At 40.3% G+C, this 24,963-nt stretch overlaps 2 protein-coding genes across 5 annotated transcripts; one reads left to right on the top strand and one right to left on the bottom strand.

The window, feature by feature from the left end:
* Window positions 1-7: 7 nt before the first annotated feature.
* Window positions 8-8,435, bottom strand: LOC139374974 (AFG1 like ATPase a). Of its 3 annotated transcripts, none has more exons than XM_071116265.1 (13): window positions 8,287-8,435; window positions 7,621-7,829; window positions 7,404-7,455; window positions 7,171-7,272; window positions 6,872-7,002; window positions 6,517-6,616; window positions 6,350-6,408; window positions 5,956-6,038; window positions 5,690-5,760; window positions 5,393-5,493; window positions 4,218-4,358; window positions 3,717-3,824; window positions 8-3,583 (listed from the first exon to the last, which is right to left on the bottom strand). In XM_071116265.1, the coding sequence occupies exons 1-13, from the start codon at window positions 8,411-8,413 to the stop codon at window positions 3,437-3,439; spliced, it is 1,431 nt and encodes a 476-aa protein (XP_070972366.1). In that variant the 5' UTR covers window positions 8,414-8,435; the 3' UTR covers window positions 8-3,436. The 3 variants fall into 3 exon arrangements, with proteins under 3 accessions (XP_070972366.1, XP_070972367.1, XP_070972369.1); XM_071116266.1 differs by having other exon boundaries at window positions 8-2,379; XM_071116268.1 differs by having other exon boundaries at window positions 3,328-3,578; window positions 8,287-8,421.
* Window positions 7,783-24,813, top strand: LOC139374975 (sex comb on midleg-like protein 4). 2 transcript variants are annotated; one of them, XM_071116269.1, is made up of 8 exons: window positions 7,783-8,035; window positions 16,843-17,066; window positions 20,001-20,130; window positions 20,238-20,438; window positions 20,993-21,151; window positions 21,691-21,909; window positions 22,146-22,291; window positions 22,937-24,813. In XM_071116269.1, exons 2-8 carry the CDS (start codon window positions 16,848-16,850, stop codon window positions 23,060-23,062), a joined length of 1,200 nt encoding a protein of 399 aa, XP_070972370.1. In that variant the 5' UTR covers window positions 7,783-8,035; window positions 16,843-16,847; the 3' UTR covers window positions 23,063-24,813. The 2 variants fall into 2 exon arrangements, with proteins under 2 accessions (XP_070972370.1, XP_070972371.1); XM_071116270.1 differs by lacking the exon at window positions 7,783-8,035 and adding an exon at window positions 15,717-15,818 and having other exon boundaries at window positions 22,937-24,353.
* Window positions 24,814-24,963: the final 150 nt, after the last annotated feature.

Raw genomic sequence — 24,963 nt, 5'->3', positions numbered from 1 at the left:
TGAAACATTTCAAGTAAAGGCAACATACCAAGACATTTAATACAATAATTATGCATAATTACAAAAAGGTACTTACTTAGTATTTCAAATAATAATTATAATACTATTATAATCATGGAAGGCAAAATTACACATGGTATTACACAGTAAAGATATATATATATATACTATATATAGTGTATAGAAAAGTATGTCCAAATTAGTGGATTCGGCAATTTCAGCCACACCCATTGCTGACAGGTGTATAAAATCGGGCACACAGCCATGCAATCTCCATAGACAAACATTGGCAATAGAACGGCCTTACTGAAGAGCTCAGTGACTTTCAACGTAGCAGATAGAATGCCACCTTTCCAACAAGTCAGTTTTTCACATTTCTGCCCCGGTCAACTATAAGTGCTGTTTGTATTTATTAAGGATCCCCATACTCTTCCAGTGGTCATACGCAAATTTTAAATATTACATGACATTTCATAAGACTTTACACAATACATGAAGTGTTCCTTCGGGCCACTACTCTACTATCAAATATCTACAATACCTGTTATTGTGAAGTGGAAACGTCTAGGAGCAACAACGGCTGAGCCGCAAAGTGGTAGGTCCAAAAACAATTCGAACGGGACTGCCGGGTGCTGAAGTGAATCTGTCCTCAGTTGCAACACTCTACCGAGTTCTAAACTGCCTCTGGACGCAACGTCAGCACAATAACTGTTAGTCGGGGGCTTCATGAAATGGGCCGTACACAAGCCTAAGATCGTCGGAGTAGCTTAAAGCTCGCCGCCAGTGGAAACGCGTTCTGGAGTGATGAATTACACTTCACCATCTGGCAGTCCGACGAACTAATCTGGGTTTGGCGGATGCCAGGAGAACACTACCTGCCCGAATCTATAGCGCCAACTGTAAAGTTTGGTGTTGGAGGAATAATGGTCAGGGCTGTTTTTCATGGTTTGGGCTAGGTCCCTTTGTTCCAGTGAAGGGAAATCTTAACGCTACAGCATTCTAGACGCTTCTGTGCTTCCAACTTTGTGGGAACAGTTATGGGAAGGCCCTTTCCTGTTTCAGCATGACAATGCCCCCGTGCATAAAGCGAGTTCCATACAGAAATAATTTGTTCAAGATCGGTGTGGAAGAACTTGACTAGCCTGCAAAGAGCCCTTACCTCAACCCCATCTAAAACCTTTGGGATTAATTGGAACGCCAACTGCGAGTGCCGACCTCACTACTGCTCTTGCGGCTGAATGGAAGCAAGTCCCTTCAGCAATGTTCCAACATCTAGTGGAAAGCCTTCCCAGAAGAGTGGAGGCTGTTAAAGCATCAAAGGGGAGGACCAACTCCATATTAATTCCCATGATTTAGGAATGAGATGTTTGACGAGCAGATGTCCACATACTTTTGGTCATAAAGTGTATGTCATGTCAAACTACACAATTGTGCCCGGTAATCTGTTTCCTAGCCTGATCCTAGATGTTTGTACTCTTTCCCACTCCAATTATTTGATTTGACAATGAGTGACAAAGAGGTGGCATGGCAGCACAGCATAGGCTGGCACTCAGGTTACAGTCATTTCTGTTTGCTAAATAAAACTTAAAAACCATGAAGAAGGCAGGATGTTGCTTTCAACATCAGAGACAAGCAGCCTTACATACATCCATATGAACCATACTGTAGTCATCACTCTCTATGATCGTCTCAATAAAATAATACAGTACATCACTTATTAAAATAGACAACCCTTTTCATTATAAGATATCAATAAAATAACAAATGTACTTTGAACCAGTAGTTCCATTTGTAGAAGTGGATTTCATTGAACTTTTTTTGCAAAAGCCATTCACACAATATACCCTATCTATCGTATGTGTACAGTATAGAAAGAAATCCACAGATAAAGGTTTAACTTAAAATGTTCTGCACAATATGGTCAGTTTGTAAAGTGCAATGGCAAAGTAAAATCATAAAGGCTTGAAGTCATACTTTCTTAGTATAATAAATATATTCCATTGTTTGGAGTCCCTCGTGGTAGTGTATGTGCATGTTTGAGACGGACTACTTTGCAGTCGGACGGCGTAGAATCACTGATCTACAAATCACACTTATTATATGTGATCATGATTGGTGATTCTGCGCCTCGCAACGCTCAAACTGATCCCGTCAAATTAACTGATAGTCTGTACTGGTGAGGTGGTTTTCACTGTCCTTGCAGGTAGTGAAGGGTTTAGAGGGTTGGTGAGGGGTACTGTACAGCTACGTGGTGATGGTGCTCCTGTCCCCTTCCAGCCAGTACTCTTCAGTCTGCATCTCAGTGAGGCGAGACACTGTCCTTTGGAAGGCAAAGATCTCCTCTGCTCCACTGAAGATAGACAACTCACTGGCTGCATCCTGATCCAGGAACAACACATGAGGGTGTAAATGCATTCAATAGAAAAACACCATTAGTGAGGTATTTTCCTAAAGCCTGAGAACAAAGCAGTTTTGGAGAGAAGCTGAGAAGTCAACAAACAGAAGGTCATAGTGTACAAAACATTGGGAACATCTGCTCTTTCCATGACCAGGTGAAAGCTATGATCCCTTACTGATGTCACCTGTTAAATACACTTCAATTGGTGTAGATCAGAGGGCTCCAAACATTTCTAGCATGATTAACTACTTAAAAAAAAATAAAACATGTCGCAAGATACTTTTCTAGCTTTCAAATAAGCACATTATTCTCTTCTCCAGTGTCTTTAGTGTACCAGAGAAAGTAGTGCACTATGTACTGTCAATATACCTGGTAAACTAAATGGTTAATAAACCACTAAGGGGGCCCTATAAAATCTGTGATCCCCCCCCCCCCAAAAAAAATGTTTTATAATTTTCCCAAATTATGTCCTCAGTTGTATTTTTTTTGTCTTTCACTCTCAAAATTACAATTGTTCATAGAGAAACAACAAAATAGAATGTTCTATCTTTGTTCTGGAAGACTGGAAGAAATTCCCCTTAAATTGTGCATCTGGCCCTTTAATTGTGCATCTAGTGAGTAAAAGAATATGCCTTCTAAGGCGCCAGTCGAGTGATGATTCTGTATTGCTACTGCTCATTTAATGGAAAAGTTTGAAAAGAACAAATAATAGATACAAAAGATATTTGTTAATGACAGTTTACGGTGGAGTACTTGAAAATCGCATATACTTTCAGAATTGTTTTGCGAGCTACTCAAAGGTGGGCTGCGGTTAACCTTTTAGGAGACCCCTGGTGTAGATGAAGGGGAGAAGACAGGTTAAATAAGGATTTTTAAGCCTCGAGACAATTGAAACATGGATTGTGTATTTGTGCCATGTAGAGGGTGAATGGGCAAGAAAAAAAAGACTTAAGTGTTTTTGAACGGGGTATGGTAATAGGTGCCCGGCGCACCAGTTTGTGTGTGTCAAGAACTGCAACTCTGCTGGGTTTTTCATGCTCAACAGTTTCCTGTGTGTATCAAGAATGGTCCACCACCCAAAGGACCTACAGCCAACTTGACAACTGTGGGAAGCATTGGAGTCAACATGGGCCAGCATCCTTGTCGAAGGCTTTCAACACCTTGCCCCAACAAATTGAGGCTGTTCTGAGGTAAAAAAAATGGGGTGCAACTCAATATCCTTATGCTTCGTACACTCAGTATATTGTAGGTCATATACTCTCTACCTAAGTTAGAGATCAAGAAAATAATGTTGGGAGTATTTGGCTGCAATTTGTACCTTTTTTAGGTTGAGATCATCCATGAGTTCATGATGGTGGTGTTCGTGATCTCCGTCGTGTACAAAGATGTCATCCAGAGGGTGATCGGCCAGAATCACCACTCGTACCTGGGGGACCCAGGATGAGACATTTACTGACACTGGTTGTTCTCATCAAGCCTGGTCCTAAATCTGGGACCAGGCTAGTTTTTAGCAACTCAAAATCATCCAACAATGCTAATCAAACAACCTCAGCGGTACATATAAAATCACACTCATATCAAAGGATAGTCTCAAAAAACAATCACAATGTGTAACAATAATAGAAGATGTGAGATAAGAATTTATGGCGCAAAGACAAAGTTTCCTTATAAACCGTACTATATTAAAATGATCCAGCCTCGAGCTTAGAAATAAAGCCCTCTGTTTCAACCTCCCTGTATGATTATGCTTGTTGATTTGGTTTCTTATTAGGTGCAAATAAATAACATAAATTAAAACTAAAGTGGTTTGTAATGTTACCTTGTGTTCATAGAAGGCATCGATAAGCGTGATCAAGCGTCTCGCTTGAGTCTTCTTGTTCATAGTGAGCAGGGGAATGTTCCTGATGAATACAGTATCAAACTGCCTGGAAATCTCCAAGTAGTCACTGGCACCCAATGGCTAGAATACAAAACACATCATGTATAAGTATGCCCCTTACAGTACAGGGAGTGCATACATACAGTGAGTTCCGAAGGTATTGGGACAGTGATATGTTTTGTTGTTTTGGCTCTGTACTCCAGCACTTTGGACTTGAAATGATACAATGACTACGAGGATAAAGTGCAGACTGTCAGCTTTAATTTGAGGGTATTTACATCCCTATCGGGTGACCCGTTTAGAAACTACAGCACTTCATTTACTCTCCCCATTCTATGGAACCAAAAGTATTGGGACAAATTCACTTACATGTATCAAAGTAGTCAAAAGTTTAATATTTGGTCCAATCTTCTTAGCACACAATGGTTGCATCAAGCTTGTGACTCTACAAACTTGTTGGATGCATTTGCTGTTTGTTTTGGTTGTGTTTGACTATTTTGTGCTCAATAGAAATGAATGGTAAATAATGTATTGTGTCATTTGAAACACTTTTACTGGAAATAAGAATATGTTTCTAAACACTTCTACATGAATGTGGATGCTACCATGATTACAGATAGTCCGGAATTAAATTGTAAATAATGAGTGAGAAAGTTAGGGGGGGGTATGATATTTGTGCATCTAACTGTCTCGCTCATCATTATTCAAGATTAATTCAGGACTATCCGTAATAATGGTAGCGTTCAGATTAATGTAGAAGTGTTTAGAAACATATTATACTCTCATTTACAATAAAAGTGTCTCCAAAATGACAATACATAATTGACCATTCCTTTCTATTGGGCACAAAATAATCTGGGTTAAAAAAAAGTGAGGTAATTTCTAAACGTTTGACCTGAGATGGATTTTTTTTTAAATACCCTCAAATTAAATCTGACATTCTGCACTTTAACATCATAGTAGTACAGAGCAATAACATCACGTGTCCCAATACTGTTGGAGCTCACTGTATTTAGTATGCCTATGTGATCCCTGTGGGAATTGAACCAACAACTCTTACCAACTAGGTAACACAGGACGTACAGTCAAACGTACAGTCTGCTGTGGTCACTTACTCTATCACACAGCTCCTCGAAGGTACAGTCTGCTATCGTCCCACATGTTTTCATAAGACTGACCTCCCTGGCTAGCAGTTTCAGAGTCCTTGGCCGTGTTACTAGAGAAAGAAAATGAACATCTGGTTCAGCTAAATTACAAGTAATAAACTCAACATGATGGAACACAATGAGGCTCAATATATTATTAAGTATACCATTAATACAGAATGTTATGTTCATATCATGCACCTATAATTATAGACCGCTCCACCGATCCCTCTTTATCTACACTCAATGACAACGTGAGCATCTTACTGTCGTTCTGTTTGAAGGCCAGCTCGTCAAACATCTTGTCCAGTATTGCCTCAACACAAGGTTCACTTGAGCTGTGTCGAAAAAGGGTAACATAGCAAAATATGATGAACCACATTATTTAAAACATGAAACTATACTGATCAAACACAAATTGTCTTGAAAGAAAGAGTTCCATATTAAAATAAATACTGCCAAATATAACCTAGTAATTTGAGTATTGAAATGCCTCATTGCTGTATCCATGGTTTGCACCATGCAGTTCTTACAGGAAGTACAGTTTCCCAGCTAAGGGTCTGTTTCTTCTGCGGTAGTCTATCCCAGAGTCCAGACGAAGCTCTTGGCAATAGTTCTGCATGAAAGAGGCAGACTACCGTAAGACAAACCTTGCCTGTATGTTTTCAAATCAAATCACATTTTATTGGTCACATACACATATTTAGCAGATGTTATGGCGGGTGTAGCGAAATGCTTGTGTTCCTAGCTCCAACAGTGCAGTAGTATCTAACAATTCACAACAATACACACAAATCTAAAAGTAAAAGAATAGGATTAAGGAATATATAAATATTAGGATGAGCCATGTCAGAGTGGCATTGACTAAAATACAGTAGAATACATGTCTTATATACAAAATAAATCAGAAATGTATTTCTTATTTACCTTCAACACAGCAATAAATGGCACAAAGTTGACCCTCTGTAGTCCGTTCTTGTACAAATCTAGAAGAGAGGAATAGGTCTGGTTAGATCAGTATAGATTGTCCTCTATGGATTGTGCTGAACGCAGCTCAACAAGGTATTTGTTTTGTGATGTAATATTCTACTTGCCCTCTGGGGGCCGGTTGGACGTGGCCACAACAACAACCCCATTCTTAAAGAGGTTTTCAAAGAGCTGTTTCAGAATCATGGCATCTGCAATGTCTGTCACCTGTGGAATGAATTTACAACCAATTCACTCATATTGTTCTATCCTGTTATATTTTCATGCGTCCAAAACTGGGAACCATGCATAGAATAGAACTTTATTAGTCCAACTCTAAAACAGGCTTTGGCTAAAACAGGATTCCTCATTATCACATCCATACATTAGCTAATGATATTCAGATAATTTTGCACAATTATAACATGAAGGTATAACAGTAGTTACAAGTGATCAGTAAGAGGAATATCCCCCAGACCTCACCTGAAACTCATCAAAGCACAACAGACAGGCCTCTTCACTGATCTCCTCTGCTATTGGTGCAATCGGGTCATAGACTTTAGCCATCCTCCCAGCTTTCCTTTTTGGCAGGCTCTTTTTAAGGCGATGTATCCCTAAATACAGTAAGTAAAAGAACAAAGATTGAGTCGACTCTGGACCCACTCATAGATCTCAGTTCAATTAATCAATCAAATCTGAATCTATTGCTCAACTCATTATTGACATTAAGTATGATCAACAAGTCATGTCAACTCGCCATTTAGCGACACAACTTAACGTACTATTATGTACATCTAACATAAAGCCGTGGAAATGGACCCTCTTTTTCTTCTTTGTCTCCACGTAGGAGTAGAACATGTCCATAACCATCGTTTTCCCTGTGCCTATAAATAAAACAGAGAAAAACAGAATGATAATTCATTGTTTCAAATGTGCAATGTAGTCAAAAAGGGAAATATCATAAATGTAATGCTAAAGTAGCAGCACAAAGATGGATATTAGAGCTACTACTTACCAACATCTCCATAGATGTAGTACCCTTTTGGGGGCTTTGGCTTAGAGAAAAACTGTAAAATAAAATAGACAGTGTGCAATGTATTGTGGGTATGTGTGAATATAGGGTTAACTATAGATTACTATTAGATATACTTTATTTAATGTGTTTTGACAGTGGTAAAAATCAAATAATGTATTATTGACATCAGTAAGAACATGCATAGAAATCAGATTACCTTCGAGAAGAGGGACGTAGGCTGGTTGTTGTAACCTCTTAGGGTTTTGTGCATTTTATCCAAGGTCTGAACCACGGCTTTTTGATGTGGGTCCTCTTGCAGCGACTCATCCCTGACCAGACTGTTGTAGTGCTCCAGTGGTCCGCTGTACGCTGCGGCAGCATTGCTGTCTTCTGCAGCCGGCTGGGGGAGAGCATCCGTCGAATAGCCTGAGCAGTAGAAAAGATCACGGAATCGGAATTATCGGTACATCCTGAAGCTGTATTAGTACTAGAACTAGTTAAATAATTAGACCACCTGTGGCGGTTATTGGTTAACGTGCTAAGAGCAGAAACGTAACGTTATTCATTTAGCGAGCAAACTGTCCAAAGCCAAAAGGTTCAGTCAGCGATTCGATATTCCTTCGTCTCTAAAGGTAAGTTGTGTAAGCACCGTAACAATGTAAGTAGCTATCTAAAAATGTAATTATAATAATGGCTGATTGACGCATAGGTTTCTAGACAATTCGCTATCTAGTCTAACTAGACAGGTCATGAATATAATTAAGTTTGACAGCTGACACTAGCGGTTTAGAGAAGTTAGCTATGCTAACTAACTGTCAGTACTCATTTTGAACAACACACAACAGTCAATCTAGCTCTTGCCTCACCAAAATAATATTCTCACCTCGTCTGGAAATGTTAGCCACACCGTTACATATCGTTTTCGAGGAATAGTACTGATCTTTCAGTAGAAATCTAATGATGGGTGACACCAAGGGCGACATCTTTGACGACAACATGCACGTCGCCATTTTGGCTTCAATTCCAACTTTATTGAACAAAGCGGAAATGCACAAAACGATTCTGAAGTGCGTCAGGAGAGGGCAGTAGTAGAAGAGAGAGGCCCAACTCGGCGGAAAATGTGTGTTCCTCCAGCAGGTGGCACTCTTTTCGTTTTCGTCCACCAAGCAAAGAGTTTGAAAGAGAGAAATCAATGAGTGTCGAATTTGGTCAGCAACAAAAATGAATGGCTTATTTTATCACATGAGATTTATTTGATAGAATATAATTTTTGTAATACTTAAAGTTGCTACGAGTGTACTGATATAAGTAGGACTTTGAGAAAAAACACAAACTTTGAGATGTCTCCAGATGGATATTCATGCATATTCATGATATGAGGCCAGTAGCATAGCATCCAGAGATGTGTATTCACGGTTGCCAAGGTAAGCCAGGATTCCCCAAAAAATTTACCAATTAATTAGATTTTTTTTACAATTGATCTTTCTTCTCTCAATGTTTCATAATTTTCCTTCAATTTGCAAGAGGCTGAATGTATTTGGAGCCAGATAGCTGCCAAAAGGTTGAACGTATGTTTTGTTAAGATCGTAAGAAAAGCCATGTGTGAAACATGAAACGTAACCATTAAATTAGATCTGTAAATGTACAAACCCTATGTTACGACTATGAATTAACATTTACACATTAAATTCTTACTTTACGTCTCCCATTACTCAGTTTTTTATACTTACAAACTTTTGTCAGGAATGGAAAGGACATGAACTGAACGTAGCTAGTCAAAGTTAGCTAGTCAATCAAGCAAATGTAGCCCAGACTTTAGTTGCTTTGCAGCTTCCAAAAGCAGCAGACAAAATAAAAGTATTGAGCTTGTTTTAAAATGACGTTCAATAACAAAAAAATTCAATTTCCACCAAAAATGACATACCCAAATATAACTGCCTGTAGCTCAGGACCTGAAGCAAGGACATCAAATGATTGATACTATTTGAAAGGAAACCGTTTGAAGTTTGTGTAATTGTGAAATTAATGTATGATAATATAACACATTAGATCTGGTAAAATATAATATAAAACCATACATTTTCATCTTTGAAATGCAAGAGAAAGGCCATACTTTCAGTTGAATAATTACATTACTACACAATATTTTGTATGAAGTTTGCCCAAATGTGCCGAATTGGTCAATTAATACATTGTCAAGTACATAACTATAGATAACATACAAAAATGCTATGGTATTAAAAAATTAAAGTTTACACACTCCCAGGAATGTCATACATGATGGATCATTAGCTTATACACTAACTTTCACACATCTAGATGGCCGGGTGGGGTGGGTGTGGAGCCAGAGACAGCGGTGGGGTCAAACTGTAGACCCCAGTTCCCGCATTTGAACATCACAATTGATTTTATCAAACAAAATTATGCTATATTTTATCTCTGGGACCCTTAGGATGACAAATCAAAGCAAGATTACTGAATGTAAGTACATTATTTACCTTCAGAGGTGAATGTATCAATCCAGTTGCTGTGATCATTTTTGTTGTTGTTGTGCACTCCTCAAACAATAGCATGGTATTTTTTCACTGTAATAGCTACTGTTAATTGAACATATTAGACATGTCTATGTCCCAGATTTTTTTTTTTTTTATTTGACCTTTATTTAACTAGGCAAGTCAGTTAAGGACAAATTCTTATTTTCAATGACGGCCTAGGACAGTGGGTTAACTGCCTGTTCAGGGGCAGAACGACAGATTTGTACCTTATCAGCTCGGGGGTTTGAACTTGCAACCTTCCGGATACTAGTCCAATGCTCTAGGCTACCATGCCGCCCCATAGCTGTATACAACGTCATTCTAGTCACATTAGCACACGTTAGCAACAACCGTCCAGGTTTAGGGACACCCATACCGTAGTTTGGCCGCCGGCCAAACTGAGCAATCGTGGGGAGAAGGGCCTTGGTCAGGGAGGTGACCAAGAACCCGATGGTCACTCTGACAGAACTCCAGAGTTTCTCTGTGGAGATGGAAGAACCTTCCAGAAGGACAACCATCTCAGCAGCACTCCACCACGCCACTCTTCAGTAAAAGGCACATGACAGCCCGCTTGGAGTTTGCCAAAAGGCACCTAAGGACTCTCAGACAATGATAAATAAGATTCTCAGGTCTGATGAAACCAAGACTGAACTCTTTGGCCTGAATGCCAAGCGTCACGTCTGGAAGAAACCTGGTACCATCCCTACGGTGCAGCATGGTGGTAGCAGCATCATGCTGTGGGGATGTCTTTCAGCGGTAGGGACTGGGAGACTAGCCAGGATCGAGGGAAAAATGAACGGAGCAAAGTACAGAGAGATCCTTGATGAAAAACAGCTCAGGACCTCAGACTGGGGCCAAGTTTCAACTTCCAACAGGACAATCACCCTAAGCACACAGCCAAGACAACGCAGACATGGCTTCGGGATAAGTCTCTGAATGTCCTCGAGCGTCCCAGTCAGAGACCGGACTTGAACCTGATGGCGACAAAGAACATGGTTGACGTTTTACATTCTCACTGGAATATGCCCAGATGCGTGGCCTTTTGCGTGAAGAAAAGACGCAGGAAAAGGAGCTGCAGATCAGGCAGCCTTCTGAGAATCCGTAGGCGAGCTAGTAAACTCCCATTGCCATCCGTTCTTCTTGCTAACGTGCAATCATTGGAAAATAAAATTGATGACCTACGTTTTAAGATTATACTACCAATGGGACATCAAAAACTAACATCTTATATTTCACTGAGACGTGGCTGAACGATGATACGGACAATATAGACCTAGCGATATGTTCCATGCACCGGCAGAACAGAGACGCTACCTCTGGTAAGACGAAGGGTGGGGGTGTGTGTCTATTTGTCAATAACAGCTGGTGTGCGATGTCTAATATTAAAGAAGTCTCGAGGTATTGCTCGCCTGAGGTAGAGTACCTTTTGATAAGCTGTAGACCACACTATCTACCAAGAGAGTTCTCATTTATATTATTCGTAGCCATCTTTTTACCACCACAGAACGAAGCTGGCACTAAGACCGCTCTCAACCAACTCTATAAGGCCATAAGCAAAGAAGAAAAGGCTCACTCAGAAGCAGCGCTCCTAGTGGCCGAGGACTTTAATGCAGGCAAACTTAAATCAGTTTTACCAAATTTTTACCAGCATGTCACATGTGCAACCAGAGAAAAAAATAAAATCCTTGACCACCTTTACTCCACACACAGAGATGCATACAAAGCTCTCCCCAACCTTCATTTGGCAAATCTGACCATAATTCTATTCTCCTGATTCCTGCTTAAGCACATTCAGGTCAGGGTATATGCAGCCGTTTTGGCCACCTGGCTCGCTGCGAACTGTGTGAAGACCATTTCTTCCTCACAAAGACCGTAATTAATTTGCAATAATTTTACGTAATTATGACATAACATTAAAGGTTGTGCAATGTAACAGCAATATTTAGACTTAGGGTTGCCACCCATTCAATAAAATACGGAACGGTTCCGTATTTCACTGAAAGAATAATAAACCTTTTGTTTTCGAAATGATAGTTTCTGGATTTGACCAGCTTTTTTACATGGCACATATTACAATTTTACTTTCTTCTCCAACACTGTTTTTGCATTATTTCAACCAAATTGAACATGTTTCATTATTTATTTGAGACTAAATTGATTTTATTTATGTGTTATATTAAGTTAAAATAAAAGTGTTCATTCAGTATAGTTGTAATTGTCATTATTACGAATATATAAAAATCGTCTGATTAATCGGTATCGTTTTTTTTGTGGTCCTCCAATAATCGGTCTTGGTATCGGCGTTGAAAAATCATAATCGGTCGACCTGTTCATTGACTACAGCTCAGCGTTCAACATCATAGTGCCCTCAAAGCTCATCACTAAGCTGAGGACTCTGGGACTAAACACCTCCCTCTGCAACCGGATCCTGGACTTCCTGACGGGCTGCCCCAGGTGGTAAGAGTAGGCTACAACACGTCTGCCACGCTGATCCTTAACACTGGGGCAACTCAGGGGTGTGTACTTAGTCTCCTCCTGTATTCCCTGTTCACCCATGACTGCGTTGCGAAACACGACTCCAACACCATCATTAAGTTTGCTGACGACACAACAGTGGTAGGCCTGATCACCAACAACGATGAGACGGCCTATAGGGAGGTGGTCAGAGAACTGGCAGTGTGGTGCCAGGACAACATCCTCTCCCTCAATGTGAGCAAGACAAAGGAGCTGATCGTGGACTACAGGAAAAGGTGGGCCGAGCAGGCCCCCATTAACATCGACGGGGCTGTAGTGGAGCGTGTCGAGAGTTCCAAGTTCCTTGGTGTCCACATCACTAACGAACTATCATGGTCCAAACATACCAAGACAGTTGTGAAGAGGGCATGACAAAACCTTTTCCCCCTCAGGAGACTGAAAAGATTTGGTATGGGTCCTCAGATCCTCAAAAGGTTCTACAGCTGCACCATCGAGAGCATCCTGACCGGTTGTATTAGCGCCTGGTATGGCAACTGCTCGGCATCTGACCGTAAGGCGCTACAGAGAGTAGTGCGAACGGCCCAGTACTGCCAAACTTCCTGCCATCGAGGACCTATACAATAGGCGGTGTCAGAGGAAAGCCCATAAAATTGTCAGAGACTCCAGTCACCCAAGTCACAGACTGTTTTCTCTGGTACCGCATGGCAAGCGGTACCGGAGGGCCAAGTCTAGGACCAAAAGGCTCCTTAACAGCTTCTACCCCCAAGCCATAAGACTGCTGAACAATTAATAAAACCGCCACTGGACAATTTGCTTGGACCCCCCCCCCCCTCTCCTCCCTTTTTGTACACTGCTGCTACTTGCTGTTTATTATCTACGCATAGTCACTTCACCCTCATGTACATGTACACATGATCTCAACTAACCTGTACCCCGCACACTGACTCGGTACCAGTGCCCCCTGTATATAGCCTCGTTATTCTTATGGTGTTACTTTTTATTTTAGTCAACTTGGTAAATATTTTCTTAACTCTTCTTGAACTGCACTGTTGGTTAAGGGCTTGTAAGTAAGCATTTCACGGTAAAGTCTACACTTGTTGTATTCGGAGCGACTGACAAATAAAGTTGGATTTGATTTGATTGAACATCTCTGGAGAGACCTGAAAATAGCTCTGCAGCAATGCTACCCATCCAACCTGACAGAGCTTGAGAGGATCTGCAGAGGAGAATGGGAGAAACTTCCCAAATACAGGTGTGCCAAGCTTGTAGCATCATACCCAAAAAGACTAGGGGCTGGAATCGCTGCCAAAGGTGCTTCAACAAAGTACTGAGTAAATTGTCTTAATACTTATGTAAACGTGATATTTCGTTTATTAAAATAAAATAAAAATACATTTGCAAAAATGTCTAAACCTGTTTTTGCTTTGTCATTATGGGTTATTGTGTATAGATTGAAGAGGGAAAAAAAACATGTTAATCCATTTTAGAATATGGCTGTAACGTAACCAAATGTGGAAAAGTCAAGGGTTCTGAATGCTTTCCAAAAGCACTGTATTTGTCATGTAGTGACTACATGTCTTTCATGTGCATATGACAAATGAACAAACAAACTTGACGAGAACATTCCAACGGTCAGAACTGGGTCGTTCCACAAAATGAGTGTCCTTTGATATGTTAAGTAGACATTTTTACAAATTTTGAATTTTAAAATACTTTTATATGAAATGAAGTGCCCTTTGGTGTAGTCCACATGGATAATTCAATACATCCAATTGTCAATATGAATGAAGACTTGCTAAAGTGCATTTTTAGTCATATATGAAGGTTATTATTTATTTTATGTGACTAGTGATTCATTTACATCTGTCTAATTTCAAGGTCAACCCTGTTACGTGAACTGAACTTTTGTTTTAATATGGTCAATTTCAAAAGAAAATGAACATTGAATATTGAACATCTAATAGTCAAATCATAGTGTAAAAGTAGGTGAGCTGGTTCTACTTTGGCCATTTTTTTGGTGTTTTGTGGTGAAAATGAGCGTAACATCAACCCTGTTACCTACCCATAGATAGACAGGCTAGACTTATTTGAACAATTTCATTTGTTTTTGTGAATCTTGCATTCAGTTGCCCCTCCTTGTTGCACACCACAAGCTTCCATTCCCTGTGTCACAAGGGGATTCATGGCTGATTTAACTAGTAATTACCAGTTGGAGGGCCTTCCAAATGGATTTTTCCCAGATGTGGTAATATCCCACTTGGTCACAAACAAACGTAACTAACCATCCATTGTAGAGCCGTATAATATCACTCATTGGAAGTACAAGACCTAGACTGTCACAACTTCCGCCGAAGTTAGTCCCTCTCCTTGTTCGGGCGGCATTCGGCATCACCGGTTTTCTAGCCGCCACCGATCCACTTTTCATTTTCCATTTGTTTTGTCTTCATTGTACCCTCTGGTTCCCCATGGTTTTGTGCGTGTTTGTTCGTTGTAAGTTGGTCTGTATTTGTGAGCTTGATTATTTTCATTCTTGGAATATTTTATGTTTTGAGTAAAGTTACGTGAATTACTCATCTGTGTCCTGCGCCTGACTCCGCCTTACCTGCTACACCTAGACGACTTACATAGACCTACACTTTGACATACTGTGGAGTACGATGTATAGTTTTTGATTAAATCGATATAAAATAAGATAATATAAATAGATTTTTTTCATTTTTTAATTCAGCTGGAGAGGCACTTACTATAGTTTTTTTGTTTTTTTACTCTCAAGATAGGAAAATATTACCGCATGCCAAAAGTTTGCAAAGCTGTTACCAAGGCAAAAGGTGACTATTTGAAGAATCTCAAATGTAAAATATATATTTAGACTTTTCTTTTGGTTACTACATGATTCCATGTGTTATTTCATAGTTTTGATGTCTTCACCATTATTCTACAATGTAGAAAATAGTAAAAATGAAGAAAAACCCTTGAATGAGAAGGTGTGTCCCAACTTTGGACCGGTAGTATATGCACACACTCAATAAAAAATTAATTAATTTCCTATTTCCTATTGTAGTTAGCGGTTGGTTTGAGGATGTCTTCTGTACTCATTATTCATCCTCCCAGTTTTGAGGGAGCCTGACTCAAGCGGCAAAACATGGGAGTTACAGCCACCATGGTGTTACAGGCTTGTTGCCATGACAACAGTAGAACGTTTCTGGCAGAGACACAGACATATACACACACACACACACACACACCATTACAGTGGAATCTGCCCTGCTTGGATATTCCACTCTGCGTTGCGGTTCAAGAGATTTAGAAGCAGGCAAATACACTCAGACACAGACAGAACAGAGGAGGATTCAGTAGGAGATCAACTGAAAAGGGATATACTCTCCAATCCTCATTCTTTCTGATGGTGTGTGCATATTGGCTATGTCTTGTCTTCCTATTTTTCATTGTCTTTGTCTGCATGAAGGAAGGATGAAGCATGCTGCATGCTACTGCTATAGTCTGACCACTGTTATAATTTAGCAGTGCCTGTGTGCATAGCCTTCTGTGCTGTGTATATATGAGACATGTATGTATCATTTTTTTTTTTTATCAGTAGGATGGCACTTGAGGCTGCTGCTTTTATAAAGATTAGGGTGAGCACTGTCATCGTAATGGTAGTTCATAGCTGTGTAGTGAAATCAATTCCTCCCTCCCTCTGCCACTGCTGAATGCATTAGTGTAATGAGATGTCTGCAGCCAGCCAGCCAGCCTGTGTGCCGTGCAGCAGCAGCAGCAGAGACGAAAGGAGCAGGGAGAAACACGTACAGTACAGCAGCTAGAGGCAAAATGGCTTTCACAGCCTGCTGAGGGAGTGTGCTGTGCATAGAACCTTCTCCTGCTGATCTGGACTCTAACAGGGATTGAAGAAGGGAAGAGCTTGCTTCTCAAGCGTTCTAGATCAGAGGAGATCAGGTAACGGAGGCGCTGGTAGACAAGCAGCCAGAATGTTGGGGCTCACAATGAAGACAGGATGGACTGGGTGGTAGATCTGTTCCATCAGGGGGAACTTGCTTTAGGCATTGTTGCCTTTTGTGTTGTCTGTTTTTTTAGTGTTCAACTCAATTTTCTGTAGCTGGCTGCATTTAGTGCCCTGCAGCAGAATGTCTTGCAGGCTCTTCTGTTTACTGTTGTTGTGGTTAATGTTATGTGACAGCATCTTTTTTCCACATCCGCCTCAGTAGCTGGATTATGGATGCACAATGTAAATAGATTCTTATGTAGCATGTGTATGTTTGTTATATGTGAAGAGATGATTGATTCTAGGAAAGAACAATGTTGATGTACGACGTGTGCACTAACAGTGGTTTAGATTACAAGCCATGCAGTCTTAAATTATTATTATTGTATCTCCCTTTGTGTTTCCCTCCTTCCTGTATGTCTCCCTGCAGCTCCAATGAGTGTACTTGCAGCAGCACAGAAAGCAGACAACAACAGTGAAATGCAGTCGCCTGCAGTGTCTCCTTCCTTCCTCCCCAGCCAACCAGGAAAGATTCCCGGCAGGAAGAGAGGGAGACCCCCACTTCATCGCAAGATGGATTTTCCAACCCACTACCCTGATTCCCTTCCTCCTCTCAAAGTTCCCAAGAAGAGGGGGAGAAAGCCTGGCTTCAAGGTCAGTGTCAGGGATGGGATGGGATGGGGGGAAAGAGAGGGGAAGGGGGGTGGCAATGGGGATGCAGTGTGTTTAAAAATGCATATGATGATGTAGTAAGACAGACCCCATTTCATTTATATTTAGTGGGGGTCATATTTGTCTGAAAAAGACTTAACATGAGGTAGGTTTGTTTAATTGATTAGCATTCTGATTGGCCACTGTATATGCCTAGCAAAAATGTCTGCATTGTTTAAGTGATTGGTGAGTGTCGCAATAAGAATAGGGAATATTGTGAATTATTTCATAAAAAGTTATTTTATTTACACTGAACAAAAATATAAACGCAACATGCAACAATTTCCAAGATGTTAAAGTTCATATAAGGAAATCAGCCAATTGAAATAAATAAATTAGGCCCTAATCTATGGATTTCACTTGACTGGGAATACAGATATGCATCTGTTGGTCACAGAAACCTTTTTTAAAAATGGGCCTCACAATGGGCCTCAGGGACTCTGCAATTTGAATGCACAAAAATACATTGACATCGATAAAATGCAATTGTGTTCGTTGTCTGTAGCTTATGCCTGCCCATACCATAACCCCACCGCCACCATGGGGCACACTGTTCCCAACGCTGACATCAGCAAACTGCTCACCCACACAACACTATACCCATGGTCTGCGGTTGTGAGGCTGGTTCGACATAGTGCCAAATTCTCTAAAATGATGTTGGAGGCGGCTTATGATAGAGAAATGACCATTTAATTCCTCTGGCAACAGCTCTGGTGGACATTTCTACAGTCAGCATGCCAATTGCACACTCCTTCAAAACTAGAGATATCTGTGGCGTTTTAGAGTGGTATTTTATTGTCCCCAGCACAAGGTGCAACTATGTAATGAGCATTGTTTAATCAGCTTCTTGGTATGCCACACCTGTCTGGTGGATAGATTATCTTGGCAAAGGAGAAATGCTCACTAACAGGGATGTAAACAAATTTTTGCACTAAATCCATTTGTTGGATATTTTATTTCAGCTCATGAAACATGGAACCAACACTTTACATGTTGCGTTTATATTTTTGTTTTGTGTACAAATTGCTGTACAAGTACAATACCAGTCAAATGTTTGAACACACCTACTCATTCCAGTTTTTTTTCCCTACATTGTGGAATAATAATGAAGACATCAAAACTATGAAATAACACATATGGATTCATGTAGTAACCAAAAACGTTTTGAACAAATCAAAATATATTTTATAATAGAGATGGTTCAATGTAGCCACCCCTTGCCTTGACAGCTTTGCACACTCATGGCATTCTTTCAACCTGCTTCTTGAGGTAGTCACCTGGAATGCATTTCAATTAACAGGCGGACCTTGTTAAAAGTTCATTTGTGGAATTTGTTTCCTGCTTAATGTGTTTGAGCCAATCAGTTGTGTTGTGACAAAGTAGGGGTGGTATACAGAAGCTCTATTTGATAGCTCTATTTGGTAAAAAACCCAAGTCCATATTATGGCAAGAGCAGCTCAAATAAGCAAAGAGAAACGACAGCCCATCATTACTTTAAGACAAGAAAGTCAGTCAATCAGGAAAATGTCAAGAACTTTGAAAGTTTCTTCAAGTGCAGTCGCAAAAACCATCAAGCACTATGAGGAAACTGGCTCTCGTGAGGACTGCCACAGGAAAGGAAGACCCAGAGTTACCTCTGCTGCAGAGGGTAAGTTCATTATAGTTAACTGCACCTCAGAGTGCACCACAAGTACATGCTTCACAGAGTTCAAGTAACAGACACATCTCAACATCAACTGTTCAGAGGAGACTGTGTGAATCAGGCCTTCATGGTCGAATTTGCTGCAAAGAAACCACTGCTAAAGGACACCAATAAGAAGAAGAGACTTGCTTGGGCCAAGAAACATGAGCAATGTGTAAATGTCTAATTTTGGAGACGCAGAGTCGGTGAACGGATGATCTCCGCATGTGTAGTTCCCACCGTGGAGGAAGAGGTGTGATGGTGTGGGGGTGCTTTGCTGGTGATACTGTTGGTGATTTATTTAGACTTTAAGGCACACTTATCCAGCATGGCTTACCACAGAATTCCGCCGCAATACACCATCCCATCTGGTTTGTGCTTTCATTTGTTTTTCAACATGACAATGACCCAAAACACACCTCCAGGCTGTGTGAGGGCTATTTGACCAAGGAGAGGGATGGAGTGCTGCATCAGAAGACCTGGCCTCCACAATCACCCGACCTCAACCCAATTGACCCCAACCCAAATGGTTTGGGATGAGTTGGACCGCAGAGTGAAGGAAAAGCAGCCAACAAGTGCTCAGCAAATGTGGAAACTCCTTCAAGACTATTGGAAAAGCATTCCTATTTTATTTTCTATGTTGGGGTTTGTTTATGATTCCCAATTAGAGGCAGCTGGTAATCGTTGTCTCTAATTGGGGATCATACTTAAGTTGCATTTTTCCACCTGTGGGTTATGGGATATTGTCTATGGATAGTTGCCTGTTAGCACTATTGTTAGCTTCACGTTTCGTTTGAGGTTTATTGTTTTGTTTTGCTGTGAGTTTCACTTAGTAATAAAAAGATGTGGAACCCAGATCCCGCTGCGCTTTGGTCCATTCATTCCAACGATCGTGACAGTTAACTAATGCAAATTGCGAACCATAATATTTTAATAATAATAGTACTACTACTAATAGAAGACCTTTTATCCAAAGCTACTTCAGCGTACATTTTATGTATGGGTGGCCCCTGGAATCGAACCCACAACCCTGCTGTGGAAGCAACATTCTCTATCAACTGAGCCATCAGGATAATTTTAGACTATTGTTGCTACCTAAAACTGGAATAAAATGCCATTATTTACAAGTGATCCATTTAAACTGTGTACAATTAACCCTGTAGATATTGAGATCCTAGCCTTGTGTCTCCCTGCAGCTGAAGCCCAGGATGGTGATGACTCCCCTGGCCATCTCTCCTCCCAGCAGCACCCCAGAACCAGACATGAGCTCCATCCCCCAGGATGCTGCGACCATCCCCCACTCTGCCACGCCCCAGGTGCTCACAGGTGGGCAACGCCTTTTCGATCCCTCCTATTGTGTTCCCTGCAGTGTTTATCTACATAAACAAGCAGGGTAACAAGGGTGTCTCTCTCTCTCTTTGTGTTCCCTGCAGTGTGTATCTACATCAACAAGCAAGCCAACATGGGTCCTAACCTGGATAGGAAGAAGCTGCAGCAGCTCCCAGATCATTTTGGACCTGACAGGCCTTCCGTGGTGCTGCAGCAGGCTGTCCAGGGGTGCATCGACAGTGCCTTCCAGCAGAAAGCTGTGTTCACTCTCCTCACACAGGGCTACGGAGGAGAGAAAATATCAGGTATAACATAAACCCACAGATTGTATGTAGTGTAACTGACGATTTCTGTTTTATATTCATTTATTTCATTAGTAGAAATAGCCCGTAGGGAAATAACAGAAATTGGCATACACTCATTTGATAATCTAATAACCATGAGGTATCCTTCCTGTCTCATGTCCATTCACCCGCTGAATGACACACATAAACAATCCATGTCTCAATTGTCTCAAGGCTTAAAAATCCTTCTTTAACCTTGTCTCATTCCCTTCTTCTACGCTGACTGAAGTGGATTTAACAAGTGACATCAATAAGGGAGCAAAGATTTCACCAGGATTCACCTGGTCAGTCTGTGTCACGGAACGAGCAGGAGTCCTTAATGTTTTGTATACTCAGTGTAGAGAGCAATACTTTTGACCAGGGCCCATAAGGCTCTAGAATAGGGTGACATTTGTTGTTTTGAGACATGGCTGTAGAAATGTGTCGCCTAGGGCAAGGTTAACTGCAACAAGCTTTAGTACAACAGGAAATCAACAAAGTTTCTAGGTTAATCAAGTGTTCCTTTTGATTTCCAGCCACCTTCGATGGGAAGCAGCACCTTCTGAGTCTGCCTGTGGTCAACAGCGTCGGCTACGTGCTACGCTTCCTCAAGAAGCTCTGTCGTAGTTTACACTGTGAAAACCTCTTCAGCGACCAACCAATCACCCAGCATAATGCCTCCTACCAATCAGAGGGTAATGTACTGTCGTTAATTCAATTACATTCAAAATACTTTATTTATCCTACAAGGGGCAATTGTGTAGGCAGGAGTGCAGATGTGATGCATTGTACATTACTTCTTAGAAAACACAATCCTGTAACTTAACAAGAGCCTCTGAAAAAATGTCCCTCTGAAATATAGTGGGCTCAGTTCCCCAAATATTGTACTATATTGCTTCAGATTGCACATGGAAGCACAGAATGACAATTTGTGAAATACACATCATTTGGTGTTTTACTTGTGTAATCCCATCCATTATCAAAATCCCTGTATTCCTACCCAAACAGCTGAGACCTCCATGCCAGAAGACTACCTAGAACACTCCCATGTCCCCCAGAAATATCCTAGGCTCAATTCCCCAAACATGTGCGTTTGTTGCTTCGGATTGGACAATTAAAGCACAGAACGGCATTTCAAATACATATTTCAAAGACTTCAGCTTCTATCCAAAAGTGATTCAAAGTATCGCAAATATTTGTTTACTAATGTAATTTCTTTCCATCCATTTCACAGCTGAAACCTCCATGCCAGAGGAGTACCTTCTGGACCCGTCAGACAAACGCTACTCAATGGACCCAGGTGACTCCGCCTTTAGTGCGATAAGCTCCTCCTACTCATCCAAACCGTCCTATGGGTTTCGCTCCTCGCAGCAATTCCCCAACAGCTCCTCCCCCATGGGCATGTGTAGACAGACGTCTAGTCCAAATACTTTCCTGGAAGGTAACAGGACAGGTAAGAGACTGGGAGAGTGGAGACTAGAGTTGCAAAATTCTGTTAATTTTCTCAAAATTACCAGGTTTTCCTGCTTATTCCCTTCTGATTCCGGTGATCTTCCAACTGGGTTTTCTGGAAAACCTGGGGATTTTGGGAAAGTTTGTTTCTTGCTATAATCACAATGCCTTAACCAGGTAAAATAGACCCGTAGTGAAATCTTTATTCTGTACCTATCTGTCTCTTTTCTCATCCAGCGTACAATCCATCTCAGGACTCCCAGGAGTCCAAGGTGCCCCCCAGTAAGGACCCTTCCACCTGGAGTGTAGAGGACGTGGTGTGGTTCATCAGAGACGCTGACCCCCATTCCCTGGGCCCTCATGTGGACATATTCAGGAAGCATGTAGGCTACCCTTGTGCTCACTCTTAATTAATTAATATTTTGATACCTTGCATCCTCTCTCCTCACCTTCTCAAAACGCCTTGGATGAGACGGTCAGGGGGGAGGAACAGAGGAACCTTGGACCTTCTCCTCCAATATAGTTGAGAAGGAGGCGAGGAGACTGGGTGAGAGGAATCACAGAAAATCTCAATGAAATTGAGGCCTGCCCACTGGGCAAAACCTGGTTGAATAAACATTGTTTCCACGTCATTTCAACAACTGCAAAAAATGTGCTGACATTAAATCAACGTGGAAAACTGTTTGGATTAGCAACAAGTCATCAGTTTAAGGGATTAAAAAAAAATGCTACCAACTTGCAACCTAAATCCAATGACATGGTGACTTTTTTTGGTTGATTTCACGTTGAATTCACGTTAGTTGACAACTTAACCAAATGTAAATCAAAACTAGATGTTGAACTGACATCTGTGTCCAGTGGATGGATCTGCAACAGTGATCGGATTATATCTGGATGTGATGTTTTGTGAAATACTAACCAGGATTTGGGTCACTTCTATTTTAATTCAGTCAATTCAGTAAACAACACTGATACACGTGTATGATTAGTTTACTTGTGGAGATATAACCTCACTTTCTTTCCCACAGGAGATAGACGGCAACGCGTTGTTACTTCTAAAGAGTGAGATGATCATGAAGTACCTAGGACTGAAGCTGGGGCCAGCCCTGAAGCTCTGCTATCACATCGACAAACTAAAACAAAACAAGTTCTGAATCTGAACATTTTTTCACTTCATCAATCTGTGGGACCCAACTTTGTGCTATATTTTACTAATTATTTAGCATTTTCAGATGCTATGTAGCTAATGAAAAAAAATGTATTCTGACAGAATACAACGTTTTGGGATATTCTAGTTTTGATGTTGAAATAACTTTTTGGTTTATACAGATGACACAATATGCAAATTCTGGAATGCATAACTGATACACTGGCAGACAATATTGGGAAAAGTAGACTATATTACTTTGAGGATACAGTTGTCCCATAAATGAGTTTATAATGTGCCCAAAGCATATAGCAAGTCACATTTATGATCTGTTGAGAAGTGTGAATTATTTTAGATAAACTATTATTTATACTTGGTCTTCGAAAAATGTAGTTAAGGCCTCACAAATGTGTGATAAACAGATAAAAATGGTCCCATATTGTTTTGATTCTATACCCTCACAAAAGTTATTTGAATGTGTCATAGGGTTGAAGATACAGTTCCACATAATGGTTTTTCAAGTTCTATACACATCAATGTAAACTCATATTGTGAAGCATGTGATTAGAAACAGGAATTTAAGCCCATGTTAAACATTATTAAACTGTTGTTGTTTTTTTACACAAAATAATGTAAACTAAACTCAGTGCAGAAATAAAAAATGACTTTGCATATTGTTTTACATACTATTTTGATAGAATTGTCAAAAAAAAAAACATGTTTGCGCTCAAATACATGACAATGAGCCATTTCTAGTTGAATATACCAGATTGTCAAATAATTATCATCGCCAAGACGCCTCACAAATTCATTGAAACTTGATTGTGTGGATATTTACTATATACATGTTTTACTATGTTATCATTCTTGAAACAGATTTGGAGAGCATAAGGGATGACAACACTCACCGGGAAAAATGTCTAAGGACCTACAGTATTGGGTTATGAGGCCATATAGCATTGCTTGTGTGTGCCAGTTTGGCAGTATGTGTACATTTTAGGAACCAATGTATGTGAATGCTGCTGTATATTGATTACATGTTAGCCATGCCAAGTCAAATCAAGCTGGGACGATGTCTTTTATTTTGAAAATCATGTTGGAAAGATGTACTGTAAGTCAGAGAATGACCAATGTGTGGATGAGTTTATTTGTACTGGTGCTAAAGAAGTTCTCAATGTATTGAATATCTCATGTTTGCTTTTGTGTTGTGAGTTTTAAATGGAAAACACTCAAATGTGTGTATTTAACCTGTCTGTGTATCCTAAGTATTAAATTAAGAAAATATTAAGGGGACAAGGTATGGTTTGAGGAGCATCTTTCTTTGTGATATCAACCAATTTACGGAATGAAATTATGCTTAGGATTCATGGAAAAATTTGAATTAAACGTTACCAAATGTGTCCACATGGTGACACAATCATATGTTAATTCAGATAGTTCTGCTCCCTCCTGATGCAACATTATTTATTACAGGCTACTTCAGTATATTTGAATTAGTCAAACAGTATATATAGCCTATCCTTTTTTTACAGCCATGTTTGCATTGGAAGTTAGGCTACATAGGCTACATGCAGAAATCGTTGCAAATGTAGAATAGGGCAACATGCCTTACTGCAGTAGGCTTTGCAGGGGCATGTAAGTGGTATAATCTGATTGAATATAACTGTTAAAGTGTAAATATTTACTGAATATTCCATTATGATGCATAGCCCTTCAACAAAACCAAATAAAAGCCCCCAGGGTAAAATACATATTTAATTATGCTGGATGTGCTTATTGACTGGTTTTGGTCACCTCAATCATCATTTATCCATACACCTACCTATCCAATAAATGTAATTATTTGTGCTAAAAGGGAACACGACTTACAAGTCATAGATAGGCCTATACTGCTTTTATCAACGCGAA

This window comes from Oncorhynchus clarkii, chromosome 19, assembly GCF_045791955.1.
Source record: "Oncorhynchus clarkii lewisi isolate Uvic-CL-2024 chromosome 19, UVic_Ocla_1.0, whole genome shotgun sequence".
Lineage (NCBI taxonomy): Eukaryota > Metazoa > Chordata > Actinopteri > Salmoniformes > Salmonidae > Oncorhynchus > Oncorhynchus clarkii.
This window is presented reverse-complemented; position numbering and strand designations above follow the sequence as displayed.